We start from the raw sequence: 24,729 nt of genomic DNA, 5'->3' as shown, positions 1-24,729 counted from the left end.
CACGTCATCACAGGTCATTGCCGCAAAGCATCCTTGGGAACGCGAGCATCGCGAGGAGTGGGAAGACTGTCGGGGACGTCGGACGGTGACAATATCATGATTTTTTTTTCTTTTTTTTAACAATTATATGGTTCTCAGGGCCTGGAGGAGAGTCTCCTCTCCTCCACTCTGGGTACCATCTGCACATGATCCGCTTACTTCCCGCATGGTGGGCATAGCCACATGCGGAAAGTAAGAGGATCAATGCATTCCTATGTATGTGGAATCCCTGCGATTCTGCACAAAGAATGAACATGCTGCATTTTTTACGGAATGCGATTCCGCCGCAAAAAAAAAAAAAAACACAGCATGTGCACAAAAAAAATGCAGAATGCATTCTAATAATAGGATGCTTAATGTATGCTTTTTTTTTTTTTTTGCAGTTCTATCGCGTTTTTATAGCAAAAAAAAAAAAAAAAAAAACACATGTGAAATTTCCTGAACGTGTGCACATAGCCTTAAAAGAGAACCTGTTATCAAGATATAATACCCTAAACCAGGGGTCCCCACCTTTCTCACATTTATAGCCCCATTCAGCTATGAAACAGGGTCGTGAGCCCCATTCAGCTGACAAAGTCACGAGCCACCTCTAGCTCCTGTCTCAATCACAGTACACTGTGTGCAGAATTATTAGGCAAGTTGTATTTTGATCACGATACTTTTTATACATGTTGTCCTACTCCAAGATGTTCAGGCTTGAGAGCCAACAATTAAGTAAATCAGGTGATGTGCATCTCTAATGAGGAGGGGTGTTGTCTAATGACATCAAAACCCTATATAAGGTGTGCTTAATTATTAGGCAACTTCCTTTCCTTTGGCAAAATGGGTCAGAAGAGAGTTTTGACAGGCTCTGAGAAGTCCAAAATTGTGAGATGTCTTGCAGAGGGATGCAGCAGTGTTAAAATTGCCAAACTTTTGAAGCATGATCACCGAACAATCAAGTGTTTCATGGCAAATACCCAACACGGTCACAAGAAGCGTGTTGGGCAAAAGAGGCGCAAATAACAGCCCATGAACTGAGGAAAATCAAGCGTGAAGCTGCCAAGATGCCATTTGCCACCAGTTTTGCCATATTTCAGAGCTGCAACGTTACTGGAGTTACAAAAAGCACAAGGTATGCGATACTCAGGGACAGGGCCAAGGCAAGGAAGGCTGAAAAACGACCACCTTTGTACAAGAAACATAAGATAAAACGTCAAGACTGGGCCAAGCAATATCTTAAGACTGACTTAAGGTTTTATGGACTGATGAAATAAGGGTGACTCTTGATGGGCCAGAGGGATGGGCCAGAGGCTGGATCAGTAAAGGGCAGAGAGCTCCACTCCGACGCCAGCAAGGTGGAGAACTGGTATGGGCTGGTATCAAAGATGAACTTGTGGGACCTTTTTGGGTTGAGGATGGAGTAAAGCTCAACTCCCAGTTTCTGGAAGACAACTTCAAGCAGTGGTACAGGAAGAAGTCGGTATCGTTCAAGAAAATTATTTTCATGCAGGACAATGCGCCATCAAATGCCTCCAACTACTCCACAGCGTGCCTGGCCAGTAAATGTCTTAAAGAAGAAAAAATAATGACATGGCCCCCTTGCTCACCTGATCTGAACCCCATAGAGAACCTGTGGTCCCTCATAAAATGTGAGATCTACAAGGAGGGAAAACGGTCCACCTCTCGGAACAGTGTCTGGGAGGCTGTGGTGGCTGCTGGACGCAATGTTGATCGTAAACAGATCAAGCCACTGACAATCTATGGATGGAGGCTGCTGAGTGTCATCATAAAGAAAGCTGGCTATATTGGTCACTAATTTTTGGGGTTTTGTTTTTGCACGTCAGAAATGTTTATTTCTAAATTTTGTGCAGGGATATTGGTTTACCTGGTGAAAATAAACACGTTAGATGGGAATATATTTGGTTTTTATTAAGTTGCCTAATAATTCTGCACAGTAATAGTTACCTGCACAAACATATCCTCCTAAGATAACAAAATCTAAAAAAAAACAAAAAAAAAAACTCCAACTTCCAAAAATATTAAGCTTTGATATTTGAGTCTTTTGGGTTGATTGAGAACATAGTTGTTGATCAATAATACAAATAATCCTCTAAAATACAACTTGCCTAATAATTCTGCACACAGTGTAGTGGCAACCAAAGACCCCATTACGGGTAGGTAGAATGATAGCTAAAGCTTTTGCACAGAAATCATCCCAAAGCAGTAAACCAAGATCCCGGGGCTCCCACAATACCCCCCATTCAGCATTATCCCATCACACACTCCCAACACTTACCTGCAGAGTGAAGCTCCTCCTCTGACCGGTAGCATCATCCGGTCTCCAGCGTACCATACTTACTCTCTAAACCCCTAGGACTAGTATGTGTGCATCCAGATCTGATGTTCTGTGCAGGGTTACTCACAAGATACCATACATCATTTTGAGATGTGCTCTTCATAGCAGTTTGCTAGACCTGGAACTAATGTACCATGCTGGCAGTCCGCCGACAGGTTGGGGACACCTGCCCTAAACTAATGGCATGTATATAAAGGCACCATCATGCTGAGCAAATCCTTACCTTTTTTTGTTCAAATTCATTTTGCTGAGTTGGAGAAAAGCATAGTGTAAATTGTATGCTAATGAGCCACAAGTGCAGTGGGGTGGACATTGCATGTGCAGCTATCCTGCCACTCCTTATTGACAGGTCACTCCTCTTCTAGTGATCTGGCAGACAGCGGGCGGGGAAAAGGCAGAGATCTGTAAGTACACTGTCCACCACACTGCACTGGCAACGCATTAGCATACAATATCATCTACGGATTTCTCTACACCAGCAGAACTCATTTATATAAGAAAGGTGATAACAGCTTTATATGCATGCCATTAGTTTGGGGTATAAAATCCGGGTTCACTTTAAACCTAGGACTTTCTTACAGTGCAGAAATTGGGGGTTCCCCGAACACAAATTGTATGGAAGTCTATTGCCAATGGCCAGGGTTGCCAACCGTCCAGAAGTTTCAGAAGACTAAAAATATGGTACATCAGTGATTTTTCTTGAGGCTGAAGAAACGTAAACAGATTACCAGTATTTAGAGAGTAGTATTTTACAGTGGATGCAGCTCATGTGTTTTTGTCAGAACTATGGGCTGTAGACATGTTTCCATTGTGTCCGGAAAAAAAAATATCGTCCGTCAATGATTTTGAGAAGCTGTTAAAAAAAATAAAAATAATTCTTAAGTCAAATTTGTAAACCTGCGTATGTGACCCTTTATTGACAATGTCTTTATTTTGTTTCTAGAACATATTCAGCTAAACTAGTGCTACCACTACAAAGATGCCTGTTGCTTTCCTACAAGAAGTTGACTTACATTCCCATTAATCTTTGCCCTCCATAAAGCACTACTTCCAGGGGCGGATTATCAGAGGGTCAATATGGGCGGTAGCCCAGGGCCCAGTGGTCTGGGGGGGCCCTGGGCTGCCGCACAGATTGACCCTCCACTAATCGTCTGTGAATGTGCCCACCGCCGGGCCGGCATGTATGTGCCCCCGGATCCGGTGGGCAGAGAGAGGGGGCCCACATTGGGCCCCTTCTCATCTGCTCACCGGGCCCCTTACGGCGCTGCGGCGGTTTCCTATTGATGTGCGGGCGCGCGCCCGCACGTCAATAGTTAACAACAACAGTCGCCAGCCAATTGGAGGCTGGCAGCTGATATCGGCCGCAGCGCACACGTCGCCGGCGTCTGACGTCATTGTCAGTCGCCGGCGAGTGTGCGCTGCTGGAAGGAGCTCGCCGCCTGGAGCGCGGACAGGTGAGGAGACTGTTTTTTTTGTTTGTTTTTTTGATAAGCTAACGGACACACTGGGGGGCAATGCTGGAGGACACACTGGGGCAATGCTGGAGAACACACTGGGGGGCAATGCTGGAGGACACACTGGGGCAATGCTGGAGGACACTGGGGGCAATGCTGGAGACACTGGGGCACATTGCTGGAGGACACACTGGGGGCAATACTGGAGACACTGGGGCAGATTGCTGGAGGAGACACTGGGGCAGATTGCTGGAGGACACACTGGGGGCAATACTGGAGACACTGGGGCAGATTGCTGGAGGACACACTGGGGGCAATACTGGAGACACTGGGGCAGATTGCTGGAGGACACACTGGGGGCAATACTGGAGACACTGGGGCAGATTGCTGGAGGACACACTGGGGGCAATACTGGACACACTGGGGGCAATACTGGACACACTGGGGCAGATTGCTGGACACACTGGGGCAGATTGCTGGACACACTGGGGCAGATTGCTGGACACACTGGGGCAGATTGCTGGACACACTGGGGCAGATTGCTGGACACACTGGGGCAGATTGCTGGACACACTGGGGCAGATTGCTGGACACACTGGGGCAGATTGCTGGACACACTGGGGCAGATTGCTGGACACACTGGGGCAGATTGCTGGACACACTGGGGCAGATTGCTGGACACACTGGGGCAGATTGCTGGACACACTGGGGCAGATTGCTGGACACACTGGGGCAGATTGCTGGACACACTGGGGCAGATTGCTGGACACACTGGGGCAGATTGCTGGACACACTGGGGCAGATTGCTGGACACACTGGGGCAGATTGCTGGACACACTGGGGCAGATTGCTGGACACACTGGGGCAGATTGCTGGACACACTGGGGCAGATTGCTGGACACACTGGGGCAGATTGCTGGACACACTGGGGCAGATTGCTGGACACACTGGGGCAGATTGCTGGACACACTGGGGCAGATTGCTGGACACACTGGGGCAGATTGCTGGACACACTGGGGCAGATTGCTGGACACACTGGGGCAGATTGCTGGACACACTGGGGCAGATTGCTGGACACACTGGGGCAGATTGCTGGACACACTGTCTGGAAGCAATGCTGGACACTGGGGCACATTGCTGGACACACTGGGGGCAATATGCTGGAGTCAGACACTGGGACATATTGCTGGTCACACTGGGACAGATTGCTGGTCACACTGGGGCAGATTGCTGGACACACTGGGGGTAATATGCTGGACACACTGGGGCAGATTGCTGGACACACTGGGGGTAATATGCTGGACACACTGGGGGTAATATGCTGGACACACTGGGGGTAATATGCTGGATACACTGGGGCAGATTGCTGAACACACTGGGGCAGATTACTGGACGCTGTCTGGGGGCAATGCTGGACATACTGTGGCAGATTGCTGGACACACTGGGGGTAATATGCTGGACACACTGGGGCAGATTGCTGGACACACTGGGGCAGATTGCTAGACATACTGGGGCAGATTGCTGGACACACTGTCTGGGGCAATGCTGGACACTGGGGCAGATTGCTGGACACACTGGGGGCAATATGCTGGAGTCAGACACTGGGACAGATTGCTGGACACACTGTCTGGGGGCAATGCTGGACACACTGGAGCAATATGCTGGACATACTGGGGCAGATTGCTGGACACACTGGGGGTAATATGCTGGACACACTGGGGCAGATTGCTGGACACACTGGGGGCAGGACTGGAGGCATGGGCAGAATGTAGACACGTGGCATGATTGGAGACACGGGGCAGAATGAAAGACATGGGGCAGGATTGGATCATGGGGCAGGATGGATACGATGGAGACAGATGGGGCAGGTTGGGGAGATCATATGGTGTAGAATGGATAGTCATGAGTGCAGGATGGGAGAACATATGGCTGGAGCCAGTAATGAGACACACGGGGCCAGGGTGGGGAATATTATTACCATAGGGGCTAATTAAGGGATATTATTACTGCAGTGATGTATTTATTTTATTTTTTTGAGTATACTGTTTTAAATGGGGGGGTGGTCCTGTTACTGTGCAGAGTGACACTGTCGCCTTTTTTTCTTCGTGTTGTAATGTAGAAGTTGTGAAAAATTAAGTAATGTGTTCTGCAAGCGGAGCTCGAGATAACTGTGTTATTTCCTGCAGAAACGAGTCCTGGCTGGAAAAAATGATGGCGGTCTTTGCTGGATGAAAGATGAAGGACTTCACCTAGAGACGTCACTGGTGAGTTAGTGTTACCTATACACTGACACTATACACTGTATACTACATACAGAGCTCCTGTGTACTATGTCACCAGTGATCTCTGTATTACCTCTACACAGACACTGCATACTAAGTACAGATCTCCTGTGAATACTGGCACTTATAGTGATAGTATTATGTTTGTTTGTTTTTTTTTTTTTTTTTTATTACTGATCAGTATTGTAGTATTCAGTCACTATGTGGTGGTAATATGTGGTCTGGAAATGGTGTTGTGGTATTTGTCCCTTCTATGTGCTATTTCGTCACCAAGTGGTAATATGTGGTCTTGACATGGTGCGGTGGTATTTGTTCCTTGTATGTGATATTATTCGATCACTGTGGTTGTAATTTGTGGTCTGGTCATAGTGCGGTGGTATTTGTTCCTTGTATGTGATATTATTGGTCAAAATATACCTAAATTGTATTGCAGATTTTAACAAATATTTAATAGGTTACAGTAGAGTAGGGCCCGGCCATTTTTCTGGAATAATCTGGCTCGGGTATGTCACATGACCCCCGTCACATGACCCCCGGGCCCCGTCACATGACCCCCGTCACATGACCCCCGTCACATGACCCAGGGGGCCCACAGTGTCTGAACAGCCCAGGGCCCTGGCTACGCTTAATCCACCCCTGACTACTTCTATTCCACTGTATCATGTCCCTTCTTGTGATGCACAAATGGGTAGAAGTAGGACAGTCTGAATTCGCTCTGGAAAGACGTACTGAATAGCATTAGATGGACACATACATGTGGTAAGTTTTCGACCAATTCGAAATTGTACTCATCCAAAAATCTTCTGGCTCATCACCAGATTGTGTCGTCAATTTCATCACAATCAAATTTACAATAAAGCTAGAAAGAGGAGCTTACGGCTCTGTGCACACGTTCCGGATTTTGCTATAAAAACGTGAAAAAAACCCATCCATTATGCATCCTATGGTTAGAATACAATCCACATTTTTCTGCAGATGTTGCGCTTTTTCCGCAAAGCACGTTCATTAATTTTGTGGATTTTTCGCGTTTTTCCCTCTTTACTATTCAATTGGGGAAGCTACGGACCGAAAGCGTGCAAAACGCGTAAGAATGCGTGTGGATTTCCTGTGGAAAAAGTCCGGTTTTTGTCAGGAAATTTCAACAAAGATACCCGACGTGTGCACATACTCTTAAGGTACCGTCACATTTAGCGATGCTGCAGCGATCTAGACAACGATCCCGATCGCTGCAGCGTCGCTGTGTGGTCGCTGGAGAGTTGTCACACAGACAGCTCTCCAGCGACCAACTATGCCGAGGTCCCCGGGTAACTAGGGTAAACATCAGGTTACTAAGCGCAGGGCCGCGCTTAGTAACCCGATGTTTACCCTGGTTACCAGCGTAAGCGTAAAAAAACCAAACACTACATACTTACATTCCAGTGTCTGTACCCCGGCGCTGTGCGTCTCTGCACTGACTGAGCGCACAGTGCAGGGAAGCAGAACGCCGAGGGACGCGACAGACACCGGAATGTAAGTATGTAGTGTTTGTTTGTTTTTTTACGTTTACACTGGTAACCAGGGTAAACATCGGGTTACTAAGCGCGGCCCTGCGCTTAGTAACCCGATGTTTACCCTGGTTACCAGTGAAGACATCGCTGAATCGGCATCACACGCCGATTCAGCGATGTCTGCGGGAGTCCAGCGACGAAATAAAGTTCTGGACTTTCTGCTCCGACCAACGATGGCACAGCAGGATCCTGATCGCTGCTGCCTGTCAAACTCAACGATATCGCTAGCCAGGACGCTGCAACGTCATGGATTGCTAGCGATATCGTTCAGTGTGACGGTACCTTAAGGCTATGAGCACACGATGCAGATTTAGTGCGGATCCGCAGCAGATTTTTCCGCGCAGAAACGCTGCAGATCCGCACTGTGATTTACAGTACAATGTAAATCAATGGGTAAAAAAAAAACTGTGCAGATGGCGCGGAAAAATAAGGGCGGAAACTCTGGATTTAAAAGAAGTGCATGTCACTACTTTTGTGCGGATCTACAGCGTTTCTGCACCCCTCCATGATAGAAATCCGCAGTGGCAAAAACTGCACAATATCCGCATAAAAAAAACGCGCAAAATCCGCGGCTGCGGATTATGCCAGGAGATACGGATTTTGTGCAGACAATTCTGCACCACTTTTCCTACGTGTGCACACAGCCTAAGGGTATGTGCACACGTAAGAATTTCTTGCAGAAAATTCCTGAAGAAAACCGGACATTTTCTGCAAGAAAACTGCATGTGGTTTTTTTTTTTTTGGCGTTTTTACCGGAGCTTTCCCAATACATTCAAACGCGAAAAAAAGCGCGAAATTAATTAAAATGCTGCAGAATGCATTCCAAATGATAGGATGCATATGTATGCATTTTTATTGTGTTTTATAGCGAAAAAAACGCAACGTGTGCACACAGCCTAAAGGTCAAAACATGTCGTCCCTATGGGATGGGTAGACAAGAAAACTGTCTGACCAACTAATCCCATAATATGGGCCAGCAACACAAAGCGTTCACAATTTTCTCTGAGTATGCATGATAATGGAGTGAGCAAGCACCATCACACAATGCAAAAGCTACCACGACCCCCCCAACAGGGCATTGGTTATTAGCATCATATGAAGAAACAGATATTCAATTAAAAAGTGGAAAATCTTTTTACAGGAGTATGAACCCTTGTCATAGGGCCGAATATTGTTTTTTCCGTGCCACTAGCAAGACATGGACACAGCCTATGAGCTCAATAAGCGCCTTCAAATGTAATCTGCCTTGCAATCTCATGACAGCAGCGAAATAAAAATAAGTGAAATGTGCCGTGGCCTAAGCTTTTCTGCAAAAGAAAGAAGGTAAATCCACATACATGGCCCCAAGTAGTCGGACACACTTGTGGCCCTTGCCTTGGGTTTATAGAACACAGTGTGAACTGAGCCTTGGTAGCATAATAGAATAAACTCATGTTCGAGGCAGAATGTATATGCAAGCAGAGAAGTAATAAAAACAATTACCGTAGGTCTAGTATTATTGCACTGTGTAAATAAACGCAACAGGTTACACGCTACAAACGGGCAATGGTGACATTCAGTGAGGAAGTAATGAAGTAAAATCCTTCATCTTAGACATTTAGGCTATGTGCACATATCCGGAATTGCCGCGGTAATTCCAGACCTCCCTGCCTCGGGTATATCGCATGCGGAATTGGCATGCATATTCCCGCTAAACACTAGCATTTTGCGAGCGTAATTACAGTAGCTTGCAGAATGCTAGCGTTTTCCAAGCGATCTGTAGCATCGCTTAGAAAACTGATTAACAGGTTGGTCACACTTGTCAAACAGTGTTTGACAAGTGAGACCAACTTTTTACTATTGATGCAGCCTATGCCGCATCAATAGTAAAAATATAGAATGTTAAAAATAATTTCAAAAAAATAAAATCGTGATATTCTCACCTTCCGGCGTCCCTGGCAGTCTTCCCGCTCCTCGCGATGCTTGCGTTCCCAATAATGCCTAGCGGCAATGACCCCAGATGATATAGCAGTCTCGCGAGACCCAGGTCATTACCGCAAAGCATCCCTGGGAATGGAAGGATCGCGAGGAGCGGGAACGCTGCGAGGGATGCCAGATGGTGAGCATATCATGATTTTTTATTTTAGTTCATTTTTATTTTTTTTTTACAATTATATGGTTCTCAGAGCCTGGAGGAGTCTCCTCTCCTCCACCCTGGGCACCAACCGCACATGATCCGCTTACTTCCCACATGGTGGGCATAGCCACATGCAAAAAGTAAGCCGATCAATGCATTCCTATGTGTGCGGAATCCCCGCGATTCCGCACAAAGAATGAACATGCTGCGTTTTTTTCCAGAATGCGATTCCGCCACGAAAAAAAAAATGCAACATGTGCACAAAAAGTGCGGATTGCATTCTAATATTAGGATGCTTAATGTATGTGTTTTTTTGTGGTTTTATAGTGAAATAAAGCAAAAATTCCTGAACGTGTGCACGCAGCCATATAGTTTTAATTGGATTTCAGGTTCCTAATCCAGGCACCCCTGAAAATTATTTGCTTTCAATTAATTCCCCGTTCGAATAGGCTGAACCCACTCCACCCCCTGGTATATAACTACTTTTAATCTACCTGACAACTCCCCCTTTCCTCCTGTCTTTCCACCATCTCCCCTGTTCCAATTTATCCCCCATACCTCCTCCTTTCCCAAACCTTCTGCCTTATTCAGGAATATCAGCCCTGGCTCTCTCCTCCCCCTCTCCTATGGGATGCGGCCTACAATCTGATGCCTGCTGTCTGTCAGGTCCTTGCCACATATTTTCCGCTGACCCCCAACCGCTTCTTGCTGCAGCAGTTTGGGAGGGAGGGGTAGAGAGAGCGCCAGCACAGGCTCCAGGGCACGAGGGGGAGGAGGTGGGGAGAAATCCGACAGGGCTCTACCATCGATCTGATAACTGAGCTTAAGCTGGCACCTCTCCCTTCCCGTGCAGATAACACAAAAAGTGGTAATAAGTATCCATAGGAGGAGGTTCTGCATGATGGTGATGTGGACAGGACCAGGAACTTGTCATTTACAGGACAATGATATGCAGAGATGCCGCTGATCAGTAACTGTGCCTCGTGTGTATTAGGCAGACAGCTCTGTACTGCTTGCATGTGACTACATGGAAACGGAAATCAAAAATCCTTCTGTAAACACCCAATGACAAAAAAGATCCAGCTACAGTACCGAACCTGCCTATTGTCTTCTACACAAAGAAATGCTTGGATGACTAATAATTTAGTAGTAGAAGAAAATCCACTGCAGAGATCCATTCTTTAGTATAAAAAACTCAAAGTACCCAACAAAATCCTAAAGCAATCATTGTGAGCGGTATTTAAGACATAGTGTTGTGTGATAGCAGAGGATGACTGCACATGTCTTCCCCTGAACACCTGTTGGTTTATACATCTAATACCGGAACTAAGGGATCCAGCAGAAGTCCAGAACTGCACACTGAAGGGGAGCCGGATCAGGGGTTTAAGCTTTATTACCAGAATACTGTGCAGATTTTGATTTCACATCCTGGTTATGTAGCAATGTAAACTCACACAAAACTGTCATACTGTCATGTGACCCTATTAATGACATTATCAAAGTCTACAGGGTCATTTCGACAAAGGCAGTTAAAGGAGTGTGTGTGTGGTCGCTCACAAGGTGACTGGGATGAAAAGGGTTGTGAAATTTTCCAATCCAGCTTTGAGCATGTTAAACAACTGGGTAGAAAAATTGACGCATGCAAATATTCTACATGGGCCCCGATGGGGCTCAATCTAAATTCCCTATCAGTATGTCTTTGGAATGTGGGAGGAAGCCGGAGTACCCGGAGGAAACCCACGCAAACTCCTTGCAGATGTTGTCCTTGGTGGGGTTTGGACCCAGGACTCCAGTGCTGCAAGACTGCAATGCTAACCACTGCGCCACCGTGCTGCCCCTGCAGAAGTGGTGCATATGTTTCTATTATACTTTTCCTCTAATTGTTCCACTACTGGTTTTGGCTTACAAATACTGATGTAAAATACTGACCAAATACTGAAAGCTTGAAGGTGGCCTTAAGGGGGTTGTCTGGTTTTAAATGAAAGGTATGCAATCACTCTGTGTGACTGCAGACTTTTGAATCCCCCCAGAGCAAACATTGTATTCGGCGAGGATTCGCCGGTTTCTGAGCTAGGAACAGTGGTGATGTATGAAATATCCAAATTCCCGGGCAGGAGCAATCTAGTGGGCACTGCCACTCCAGGCTGAATGGCACCAACCCCGAAACGCGCATCGGGGTGGGTGCACTCTGCAAGGAGTCTCATTCTTCCATTGCAGTAAGTACAGTTTACATTACCCTTTGATTGTCCACCCATAACAATGTTGTATATAGAGCACTTCTGCACTTTCTACGTCGGATATATGCCATAACCACATACACTGCAGAAGTTTGCCAATATACCTGACTCCCTGATGATACATGGACTTTTATACGCCTTGGGGGTGCAACCCCTGCATCTTCGTATATTCTTTTGTTACTGTTCTGATTTATTCAATAAAATATATTTATATTTAACATCCGTGTTCATTCTGGGCTTTCATGGTCGATTGACACATTGTTTTCTTCTGTTAATCATTACCGACCATCCAATTTTTAGCCATCACCTTCCCAATTTGTAGTATGACAATTTTATATATGCGCAATATTTACCTATCACAACACCTCTCATATGCAAGTCATGCTCCTATGCTATCCCCCTTGTTTTTTATCATTTAAAACCACAGACAACATGCACACTTAGGAACATATGAACAAATAATGCTGGTACAACATAAGCTCTTATGTTTCAAACTCCCATTGTATATTCAACATGGCCAAAAAGCAGGTTAGCTGGCTTTAAAAACTCCCATCAGTGTTATTCACCCTGGGTAAAATTAAAACCCTATGAACTAATATGGTTACTGTTCAGATTTCTGGAATTATGAACAAAATATAATTTTATATAATGCTTTTGTTTTATGGAATTCAATCTGCAATGGGGGTCCTCAGTAATGACTATGTTGTAGTCAGTTAAGTACATGCTGAATGACATGTAATGGGTTGTGTGCCATACACATACCAAGCCAGAGAGACAAGGCACCTTACCTTTCAGGATAGGTATAAGGTCCATGCAGGTTTTGACCTCCAAGCTAGACATTAATGGCTTGTCTACACTGGGATTAGTTTCACATGATTTGTTATCTGGCTACACTGCCTTTTGGGCCTCTTTCACACTTCTGTTTTTTACAATCCGTCAAAATGTTGAAAAGACGGATCGATCCTGTGCAGATTGTAAAAAACGAGTGCACTGGGTCCGTTTTTTTGACGGATCCGTCGAGGCTATGTGCACATTGTATATGCATCTTCGCCGCGTTTTTCCGCTGCGAAGACGCATACACAACCCAGGTTAAAAAAAGTAAAAAAAAAAAAAAAATTGTGATATTCTTACCTTCCAGCGTCCCCTGCAGCCTTCCTGCTGCTGCCAGCAGCTCCCGTTCCCAGCAGCTCCCGTTCCCAGTAACGTCTTGTGAGCAATGACCTGTGACGACCGCTACGTCATCGGGTCATTTCGCAATGCATTACCGGGAACGGGAGCTGCCGGCAGCAACGGGAAGGCTGCAGGGGACGCCGGAAGGTAAGAATATCACGCTGCTTTATTAATTATTATTTTTAACATTATCTTTTTACTATTGATGCTGCATAGGTAGCATCAATAGTAAAAAGAGAGAGCGAGACAGAATTTCCCTGACGGGAAATTCTTCTGCGCATGCTCAGTTTCAAAAGACGACAACTGTCACTGGATTCCTGCTTTTGACGGTCAGTGACGGATCCTGCATCCATGGGCTTCCATTATAGCCAATGACGGACAGAGCAGGACCCGTCGCTGTGCGATTTTCCGATGTACAGAAAAAACGTTCCTCTGTGCATTGTCTCCGCCTGACGGACAGCAATTTTACAACGGATCCAGTGCACGATGGATGAAACGGAAGGCCATCCGTCACAATCCGTCACTAATACAAGTCTATGAGAAAAAAAATAAATCCAGCAGAAACATTTGCTGGATCCGTTTTTTTTTTTTTCACAAACGACGAAGTGTGAAAGAGGCCTTAACCTTCCTGATGGCTACTGTACAACAAGTACTCTACAGGTCACAAGCTTCATGTTCAGCACTTTAATAACACTTACATGAATGAAACTGAGAATTTCAAATATATGTGAATGACTACTACTCATTCTGGATGTCCTACTCATACACCGCAGAAACACCATCAATGCAACTTTAAAACATAATACTGATGAACATATTCCCCTTACATGAATATTCTGGGATGGAAAACGTAGATCTCATGCCTACAAAATAAAGCAAATGAGAGCTTATACCAAAGAGCTGGTACTGTACCCATTCACACACTACCTTGTTCCATGTTGTGATGGAGTTTTTAAGATATGACAAAATAACAGGAAAACCTACATGCTGCTATATCCCATACAGAGAGACAACATTAAGAATTCCATTCCCATCTTGCTGTAGACTCAACTTGTCTGAAAAAAAACAAACAAGTTTGAGAATACACCATTTTAAGCATGTATAGACCAGAATGATACAGATCTATATACTCATCCAGAGAGCCATGAATTGGTAAATGCAATCATTTTGGATGCCCATACAGACTCATAAAAAGCGTAAAATTACCACCAATATTTCACAATAACCCAGTTCCATTTAATATAAAAAGATAATAGCCTTGTATTGAGCAACACATTCATTACCCTGACTGAGTACACCATCTCCGCCAAACAATCTTGTTCTAACTCCTCCCATTATATAGTATTTGCCTATGATCAGTGAATGGTAATTGGCCATTTCCCACACACACTGGAATCTAGCCATAAAACTACTCCTATCACCTAACAGCACACAGGACTCCCCAATGACCAAACTGCAAGCTAAGCAAATAGCAGAATCTAGGTCCTTGACAGCCTCAAACATATCCTCAACTGACCAAAATGGCCTGGTTCAAGAAAGAAGCAACCAAACACTATCAGCACTGGCCACACGGTGCCAGCTGTAGTGCTCACTGGCATAGGCAGAGATACAATCCCTGCACCATATTAAACCCGCAGGAGGAAGATAGAAGTAGAATCCAAAGACTTTGTGTATCAGATTTAAAAAAAACAAGTAGTCAAAACGCCCAAGAACACCAGATCCATCATCAGTGCATGTTTAACAAAAACTGCAAATAAAAAGAACGTGTTTACTAACAGCTCCATACAGGATATATAGGTGTCCACCAGGAAAAAGCCCACAAACGTGCACAATACAGAATCTCTCAGCAGTGGGTCCAACACACAACTAGTCCCAGGAGAGATCAATGTACCACACAATGAGCAGCATCAGCAGGTAGAGCACATATAGTCATCCATACTAGGAACACCCAGAAAGAAGCAATCCCCCCAGCATGACCAGCAGATGAGGGCTACACGGTGAGCATGGCACATGACTGGCAGATGAGGGCTATACGGTGAGCCCGGCACATGACTGGCAGATGAGGGCTATACGGTGAGCCCGGCACATGACTGGCAGATGAGGGCTATACGGTGAGCCCGGCACATGACTGGCAGATGAGGGCTATACGGTGAGCCTGGCACATGACTGGCAGATGAGGGCTACACGGTGAGCCTGGCACATGACTGGCAGATGAGGGCTATACGGTGAGCTTGGCACATGACTGGCAGATGAGGGCTACACGGTGAGCCTGGCACATGACTGGCAGATGAGGGCTATACGGTGAGCCTGGCACATGACTGGCAGATGAGGGCTATACAGTGAGCCTGGCACATGACTGGCAGATGAGGGCTATACAATGAGCTTGGCACATGACTAGTAGATGAGGGCTATACAATGAGCCTGGCACATGACCAGTAGATGAGGGCTACACAATGAGCCTGGCACATGACTAGCAGATGAGGGCTATACGGTGAGCCTGGCACATGACTGGCAGATGAGGGCTATACGGTGAGCCTGGCACATGACTGGCAGATGAGGGCTACACGGTGAGCCTGGCACATGACCAGTAGATGAGGGCTACACGGTGAGCCTGGCACATGACTAGCAGATGAGGGCTATACGGTGAGCCTGGCACATGACTAGTAGATGAGGGCTATACAATGAGCCTGGCACATGACCAGTAGATGAGGGCTACACAATGAGCCTGGCACATGACTAGCAGATGAGGGCTATATGGTGAGCCTGGCACATGACTGGCAGATGAGGGCTATACAATGAGACTGGCACATGACTAGCAGATGAGGGCTATACAATGAGACTGGCACATGACTAGCAGATGAGGGCTACACAATGAGCCTGGCACATGACTAGCAGATGAGGGCTATATGGTGAGCCTGGCACATGACTGGCAGATGAGGGCTATACAATGAGACTGGCACATGACTAGCAGATGAGGGCTATACAATGAGACTGGCACATGACTAGCAGATGAGGGCTATACGGTGAGCCTGGCACATGACTGGCAGATGAGGGCTACACGGTGAGCCTGGCACATGACTGGCAGATGAGGGCTACACGGTGAGCCTGGCACATGACTAGCAGATGAGGGCTATACGGTGAGCCTGGCACATGATCGGCAGATGAGGGCTACACGGTGAGCCTGGCACATGATCGGCAGATGAGGGCTACACGGTGAGCCTGGCACATGATCAGCAGATGAGGGCTACACCGTGAGCCTGGCACATGATCAGCAGATGAGGGCTACACGGTGAGCCTGGCACATGATCAGCAGATGAGGGCTACACGGTGAGCCTGCACTTACGGTTAACTTGCCCTGCTCCCTTCTCTCTGCCACCTCAAGCTCCTCCAGACTACTGTGTAATGTAAATATGTATATACGAGTGGGATATTTTCCCAGGCACCGCCCCTCCGCACTCATTGGCTGCTGCACCCCAGTGTCATTGTTTTTGCCTAGGACTCACACATTTTATATAATACACACCAAAAATAATAAACAGTATGTGATAGGAAGGCGAGTGCGCCTGCGATGCCTCCTGGAAAGCCCACCTCGGGGGTCCGCAGGCTTCCCCAGGGCACACAATGAGGGATGGACACCAGCCAGACCCTACTGGACAGTCTCTCCAAGTGCTAAGCATTAAGAGGCACAGACCGACCATTGTTCGCACTAAGGGGTTAAAGGAAAGGGGAGAAAGCAGAGGCCCTGAGACAATGCCTGTCACCTGAGCTGGGACATGTGTCCCCTGACCCGCGCCCCTCCTCCACCCTCAGAGGGTAGAATGGCACCTCTTAATTAGGAGAGGGGGAGGGGGCGCGGTAACGAGCTGGGGATGGTGTCAGCCCTTATTTTCGGCAGCAAGTGCCTCCAAACTACAGGCACACAGTGCTGTGAAGGTGAGAATGGAGGGGCACATGACAAGTGACAGGTCCGGACCCTGGGGTGCAGCAAGTTCCATGCCAGCCACAGAGGCCTGCCCCTCCCCGCCGGACGTGCCCCGGTGCCCACACTGACCGCTCCCTGCCGGCTCCGGCTCTTCCCGAGCGCTCATGGCTGATCCAGGTCCGGGCACGCTCAGCATGGTCACATCATCACGGGGCCGAGGTGCGCGGATATCCCCCGGGGCTGCACTGGCCAAGGCTCGGCGCGGACTGCCCTGCGTGGACTGCCCTGCGTGTCCCGGTGCGCGCCGGTTCTCCCTGGCTGCGTCTTCGCTTCCGTTCCCAGGTATTCCCCTGGTGAAGTCAGCCAGCCCCGCAGTATCCTGCGCGCCGCTCGCTCCACGTATGCGCCGTCTAACCCTCGGAGATTTCTTTCGGACTCTGTAGCTGTCGCTCCGGTATTTTCCCGGTCTCAGCGCCGCTCTCCCCTCTCCTCCGTGTCTTTGCGCTGAGTGCCTTTGAGCCGCCTCCGCCCGCCGCTGGCACCGCCCCCTTCTCCCTTAGTGTCGCAGGGCATGTTGGGACATGGAGTCCTCCCTGCTGGGCCTCTCACAGGAGAAAAAAGGCATGCCGGGAACTGTAGTTCGTGCGAGGTGACATATACATACGCGCATGCGCTAACTTAATTTAGCGGAAGTGGAATGGACTCAACTTTGAAGCATCAAAGCATGCCGGGAGATGTAGTTCTTTTTAGTCTACGTATATTGCGGTGTTGCAACTATTGAATGACGATATTTTCTCAGTATTTGAGTCAATATCTATACAACTGAATACCCGTGACTGAATACGCAATGATTTTTCTAACTTTACTTTTGCATCATGGGATTTGAGGTCTATTAAAGAAGTCATGCATGACGGTAAATGTAGTCCAAGCGCTTGACCAGCAATGGATATTAGAAGTTGTAGTATACCCAGCACAGCTTCTGTGTCAGCGAAATTGTGACCTGTGTGTGGTATACTGCTGCTATTTATGGCCACTAATATAACTATAATTAGCCGTGATACGTAACGTCACTACAGCCGTAATGTGTAACGTCACTATAGCCGTGATACGTAACGTCACTATAGCCGTGATACCTAACGTCACTATAGCCGTGATACGTAACGTCACTATAGCCGTGATACGTAACGTCACTATAGCCGTGATACGTAACGTCACTATAGCCGTGATACGTAACGTCACTATAGCCGTGATACGTAACGTCACTATAGCCGTGATGCGTAACGTCACTATAGCCGTGATGCGTAACGTCACTATAGCCGTGATACCTAACGTCACTATAGCCGTGATACGTAACGTCACTATAGCCGTGATACGTAACGTCACTATAGCCGTGATACGTAACGTCACTATAGCCGTGATACGTAACGTCACTATAGCCGTGATACGTAACGTCACTATAGCCGTGATACGTAACGTCACTATAGCCGTGATGCGTAACGTCACTATAGCCGTGATGCGTAACGTCACTATAGCCGTGATGCGTAACGTCACTATAGCCGTGATGCGTAACGTCACTACAGCCGTGATACGTAACGTCACTACAGCCGTAATGTGTAACGTCACTATAGCCGTGATACGTAACGTCACTATAGCCGTGATACGTAACGTCACTATAGCCGTGATACGTAACGTCACTATAGCCGTGATACGTAACGTCACTGTAGCCGTGATACGTAACGTCACTGTAGCCGTGATACGTAACGTCACTGTAGCCGTGATACGTAACGTCACTGTAGCCGTGATACGTAACGTCACTGTAGCCGTGATACGTAACGTCACTATAGCCGTGATACGTAACGTCACTCAAATCCTGAAACCAGAGAGATGGAAGAGAGAAGAGAACCAGCCACCAGCAAAGCCAGCACCACAGACCCCCGTCAGCAGCACCGTAGCCCACCCAATACATCACAAAGTCCTGATATTGTCCTAATAATGGACTCAAATGGGAAGTACCTAAACACACAGCGGCTATTCCCAGGAAAACAGGTCTGTACAATCCGCTGTGCAAGTATTGAACAGGTGACAGAGGTCATCAGTAGACCACGGTTTAACAACCCAAAGCACATTATTATACACACGGGTACAAACAATCTGCCAGACCAGCAGATCGCAGAACAACTGATCAACCTGGCAAAGATGGCAAAACTAAAATTCCCGGACAGTAAAATCATTCTGTCATCGCTGCTCCCAAGAAAGGACATACCCAGGCCAACCACCCAAGCCATCAATGCAGAACTGAGTGAAAAGACCAAGACTGTGCCAAACGTGACCCTGGCACAACACTTCTCCATAAACAACAGTCACCTGCACGATGATAAACACCTCAACAAACAAGGGGTCAGCCTCCTGGCCAAAGAGCTGAAGGACATCGTGCTAAACAGAGACCCCGGGCCTGGATTCAACAGGGGCCATAATCACACTGAAAGACCCCCGAGAACGATAAAGCAGAAAACCCCAAGGCTACCTCCTGAAGCTGGAAACAAAGCTCTTCACCCAGTGTCAGACCATCGGAGGTGGAGACATCCACGGAGGAGACCACCGAGCCCACACAGACACATGCAGAGCAGAGATAGGGATGAGATAAAGAACCTGCTCAAGGAGCTGTGCAGAATAATAATGTGACTGGATGGAACCAAGCACTTCTATAAAACTGTCAGAAATCCAGTTTGTCCCACACAGCCATACTCATTACAAGGTATATACACACAAACCACACAGAAGAATGTCTTCACTTACAATCAGCAGCTGGTATATTCAGGGTCTCAACGCCTCAACCTTTGGATCTAAAACAAAGGACCCTGATTTTATACAAAGTATGAAAAATATAGACATTCAGATCCTCCTGGAAACATGGACCAGAGCCAAAAACAAATCCCTGGTGCCTATTGGATACAAGGAATTCTCGGTCCATGGCCAGAAAAATAAAAACATCAAACGGGCCGGGGCTCAGGAGGAGTAGTGATCTGGTATAAAGAGGAGCTCCATCAGTACATCAAACCGGTGAAGAAAGGAGGCAGCCACATATGGATCAGAATCAGCAGCTCCATCCTCACCTGCCAGTCTGATGTCCACCTCTGTGCCACCTATATACCACCGCCAGAGTCCCCCTACTTCAATCCAGACTGCTTTGAGATCTTACAAAGAGAAGCCGCCCATTATCAGGCCCTGGGCAAAGTTCTCATCTTTGGAGACCTCAATGCAAGAACAGGGAGAGAGAGAGACTTCCTGACCACGGATGGAAACATCTACATACTTGGAGCAGAGAATGACCGCCAAGACCCTGTACACACTGAGAGAAACAGCTATGACAGTACAGTCAACAAAAGTGGCAGAAAGCTCCTGAACGTATGTAAAAGTTTAAGACTTCATATCCTTAATGGACGAAGCAAGGGTGACTCCTTAGGAAGGTATACACTAAACTCCCATGTAGGGAGGAGTGTAGTTGATTACGCCATTACAGACCTGAACCTGGCAGATGTCAGCGCCTTCATAGTCACCCCACAAACGCACCTGTCAGACCACAGCCAACTTCTTCTGTACATGAAATCTACAGAGAAACCATCCACTCAGAAGCCACAGCAGAGCGGCCTCTTCACCCGGCCTCCATCCTATAAATGGTCCAAAATGTCGGCACTAAAATATAAAGAAGCTTCCAGCAGACCTGAAATACAGCGGATGCTCCACCACTTCTACAACCTCGAGTACATGCCAAACCCAGAGGGAGTGAGCCAAGCAGCAAAGGACCTCAACAATATATTCTACGCAATGGCCAGACTGTCCGACCTTAAAAAAGTCGACTACAAGAGACCAAAAGAAACACAGGTCAATGGCTGGTTTGACAGAGAATGTAAAGCTGTACGGAAGACCCTGAGAACAACCTCCAACAAGAAACACAGAGACCCCTACCACCTGGGTCTGAGGGAAGCCTATGACTCCATACAAAAGAGGTACAAAACCATCCTCGGGAGGAAGAAGCAGAGTTACATCTCTACCAAGCTTAACCAACTCCAAGACGCCCTCCAAGACAACTCCTTCTGGGAACTATGGAACCACATGGGCACCAAAGACAAGAAAAACAACAACCATATCCAAAATGGCAACCTCTGGCTCCAATACTTCAGAGACCTCTATAAAGACATTCCAAAGGAAGGACTAAGCCAAGAACAGGAAAACATAATGGCGAAACTAAAAGCAATGGAGGAAAAAATCAAAAACTTCCAAAACCCGGTGGATACACCTATAACACTACAGGAAGTAACCGAGAGACTCTCCTCCATAAGATGTAGAAAAGCCGGTGGCCTGGATGGAATCCTACCAGAAATGCTGAAGTACAGCCCACCAGAAATACAGGCTGCAATGGTTAAACTCTTCAATATTGTACTGAGTGCCGGCTACTTCCCTCGTACCTGGAACCAAGGCCTCATCATACCCATCCACAAGAGTGGGGACAGGTATGACCCAGCCAACTACAGAGGCATATGTGTCAGCAGCAACCTGGGAAAACTGTTCAACAGTATCCTGAACAAGAGGATCCTCACCTTCCTCACCGAGCACAACGTCCTCAGCAAGAGCCAAGCAGGGTTCATGCCGAACCACCGCACCACTGACCACATCTATACTCTGCACAGCCTCATTCAGAGACACGTCTACAATACAAAGAATGGCAAGATATACGCCTGCTTTGTGGACTTTAAAAAGGCCTTTGATTCAGTGTGGCACCCGGGCTTATTCCTGAAACTGCTGGAGAGTGGAATAGGAGGAAAGACCTACGATGTCATCAAAAGCTCCTACACCGAGAACCGCTGCAGCGTGAGTGTGAACGGCAAAAGAACGGCTTATTTCCAGCAGAGCCGCGGAGTCAGACAAGGCTGCAGCCTAAGTCCAACGCTCTTCAACATCTACATCAACAAGCTGGCTACCGCCCTGGAATCCTCCTCAGCACCAGGTCTCACCCTCCACGACGCTCAGGTGAAATTCCTGCTGTATGCAGATGACCTGCTGCTGCTGTCACCAACCGAGAAAGGCCTCCAGGACAACCTGAAAATCCTAGAGAAATTCAACTCCACCTGGGCTCTACCGGTCAACCTAAAGAAAACCAACATGTCATGATTAAGGGAGCCTAGTCTCCAGAAACGCGTTGAGATTCTTACCCATATGGTTGTGCTGAAGTCTGTGTCCTCCATGTTTAAAGTTTGTTAATAAAGAAATCGCTTTTTTACGGACTCGGTGAAGCTGGACATTTCTTTCTTTTTTTGGGTCCTCACACCTACCCACACTGGTCAAAGTGGGATTCCAGTTCAACAGAAATATTCCACCTGGAATTCTGCAAGCACCTTCTCCAGGTCCATCGGAGCACCTCCAACAGTGCCTGTCGGGCCGAGCTGGGCAGATTCCCTCTACACCTAACAGTTCTAAAGAGGGCGCTGTCATTCCGGGCTCACCTGCATAGGAGCAATCCAAGCTCCCATCACCATAAAGCCCTGATACATGTAGGTGAAACAGAAAAACCGGAACCCTTGGAACAGCCCAGCCAAAACCAACCGGACCAGAACACCAATCACAACAACCTGACAAAAGCCGGAATCAGGAAGATGGCAGACGAAGGCCAGGAGAGGTATGTCAGTGACTGAAAGAATGATATCAACAGCTCACAGAAACTGACCATGTACCGGAGCCTACAGAGAGACTACAGACTGGCCCCATATCTGGAGAAACTCCCGGACCCCAGAGATCGCAAGATCCTGAGCCGATATAGACTCAGTGCCCACAGTCTGGCCATCGAATGTGGCCGACACAGGCAGAGCTACAAGCCCAGGGAGGAAAGACTGTGCCAACACTGTGATCAGGAGGCCATAGAGGACGAAACCCACTTCCTGCTACACTGCTCCAAATACTCAGCAGTGAGGGACACTCACTTCAGGAGACTCTCACATCTCTTCCCAGACTTCATCACAATGAAGGAGGAAGAGAAAACATATATCCTGCTGGGAGAAGAAGAGGGAGCAGTGGAGATAGCAGCGCGGTATGTGAGCGAATGTCATAGACTGCGAGAAAGAGAACTATGATGCCATGGACTACAGCCCCCACAATGGATCTGCCCCATCCACCTCCCCTATGCCATGGACTATAGCCCCCACAATGGATCTGCCCCATCCACCTCCCCTATGCCATGGACTATAGCCCCCACAATGGATCTGCCCCATCCACCTCCCCTATGCCATGGACTATAACCCCCACAATGGATCTGCCCCATCCACCTCCCCTATGCCATGGACTATAACCCCCACAATGGATCTGCCCCATCCACCTCCCCTATGCCATGGACTATAACCCCCACAATGGATCTGCCCCATCCACCTCCCTTATGCCATGGACTATAACCCCCACAATGGATCTGCCCCATCCACCTCCCCTATGCCATGGACTATAACCCCCACAATGGATCTGCCCCATCCACCTCCCCTATGCCATGGACTATAACCCCCACAATGGATCTGCCCCCATCCACCTTCCCTACAGCTCCTACCCAACATCCCCACAGTCCCTATCCCTATTGCCTTTATATACTTGCTTTGGCAAAACTGATGTGTATTTGGTCCTGCCAATAAAGCTTCTTTGAATCTTGAATCTATAGCTGTGATACGTAACGTCACTATAGCCGTGATACATAACGTCACTATAGCCGTGATACATAACGTCACTACAGCCGTGATACGTAACGTCACTACAGCCGTGATACGTGACGTCACTATAGCCTTGATACGTAACGTCACTATAGCCGTGATACGTAACATCACTATAGCCGTGATACGTAACGTCACTATAGCCGTGATACGTAACGTCACTATAGCCGTGATACGTAACGTCACTATAGCCGTGATACGTAACGTCACTATGGCCGTGATACGTAACATCACTATAGCCGTGATACGTAACGTCACCATAGCCGTAATGCATAACGTCACTATAGCCATGATACGTAACGTCACTATAGCCGTAATGCATAACGTCACTATAGCCGTGATACATAACGTCACTATAGCCGTGATACGTGACTGTGGAGACCTGGGTGTTGTAACCAGTGCCTTCCCCCCTCCCAACACTCCCGTAATGAAACACACACAGTCCTAGGTGGGTTGAACAGGTCGGTCACAGTTTATTAATTAAATAAGCAGAGAAAGGCAATTACATATCATAACGGGCGGCACGCGCCGAGCTCCTGTCCGTGATCGACAGGGGAATTGGCCCAACGAGCGGTTACGACCTTTGCCCTCCTCCGCTTTTTCCGCCACGGAGGATCCCGTGTATTACCTACGCGGGACTCTGACCCCACCCCTCAATGTTAGGGCCTGTTCAACCCCATCCTGTAAACCAGACAGAAAAATATCGAGGCCAATGTCCGTTAGGTGAACTCCGTCCGGTCTTAATTGTGGCGTGTTATCCCCTTGTAGCTCGTGGTGACGAATCACGATACCGCCTCTTCCTCTCACAAATTTTCCAATCCGAGCATTGAATTTACTCCTTGTCCGCTCTATGGCTTTTTTATCTCTTGCTCCTCGCCAT

The 24,729-nt window shown here is 47.5% G+C and overlaps 2 protein-coding genes across 4 annotated transcripts in view; both read right to left on the bottom strand.

Annotated features, from left to right (window-relative positions):
* The window catches only part of AHDC1 (AT-hook DNA binding motif containing 1), a 155,993-nt gene extending 138,342 nt beyond the window's left edge, over positions 1-17,651 (bottom strand). Inside the window, exon 1 of one of the 3 annotated variants that reach the window (XR_011319252.1) lies at positions 17,236-17,640. Coding sequence is in view for 1 of the 3 variants with exons in the window: in XM_069756722.1 (XP_069612823.1) it covers positions 17,236-17,302 (67 nt within the window). In the remaining 2 variants the exon portion in view is untranslated. Of the gene's footprint in view, positions 1-16,527; positions 16,589-17,235 lie in introns of those variants that run through there. The other 2 variants (XR_011319253.1, XM_069756722.1) reach the window with 2 other exon arrangements.
* A 475-nt stretch (positions 17,652-18,126) lies between these two features.
* On the bottom strand, positions 18,127-24,140 carry LOC138671628 (uncharacterized). The gene is made up of 2 exons (XM_069759805.1): positions 23,738-24,140; positions 18,127-18,944 (listed from the first exon to the last, which is right to left on the bottom strand). Exons 1-2 carry the CDS (start codon positions 24,138-24,140, stop codon positions 18,127-18,129), a joined length of 1,221 nt encoding a protein of 406 aa, XP_069615906.1.
* Between the last annotated feature and the right edge of the window lie 589 nt (positions 24,141-24,729).

This window comes from Ranitomeya imitator, chromosome 3, assembly GCF_032444005.1.
Source record: "Ranitomeya imitator isolate aRanImi1 chromosome 3, aRanImi1.pri, whole genome shotgun sequence".
Classification (NCBI taxonomy): Eukaryota; Metazoa; Chordata; class Amphibia; order Anura; family Dendrobatidae; genus Ranitomeya; species Ranitomeya imitator.
This window is presented reverse-complemented; position numbering and strand designations above follow the sequence as displayed.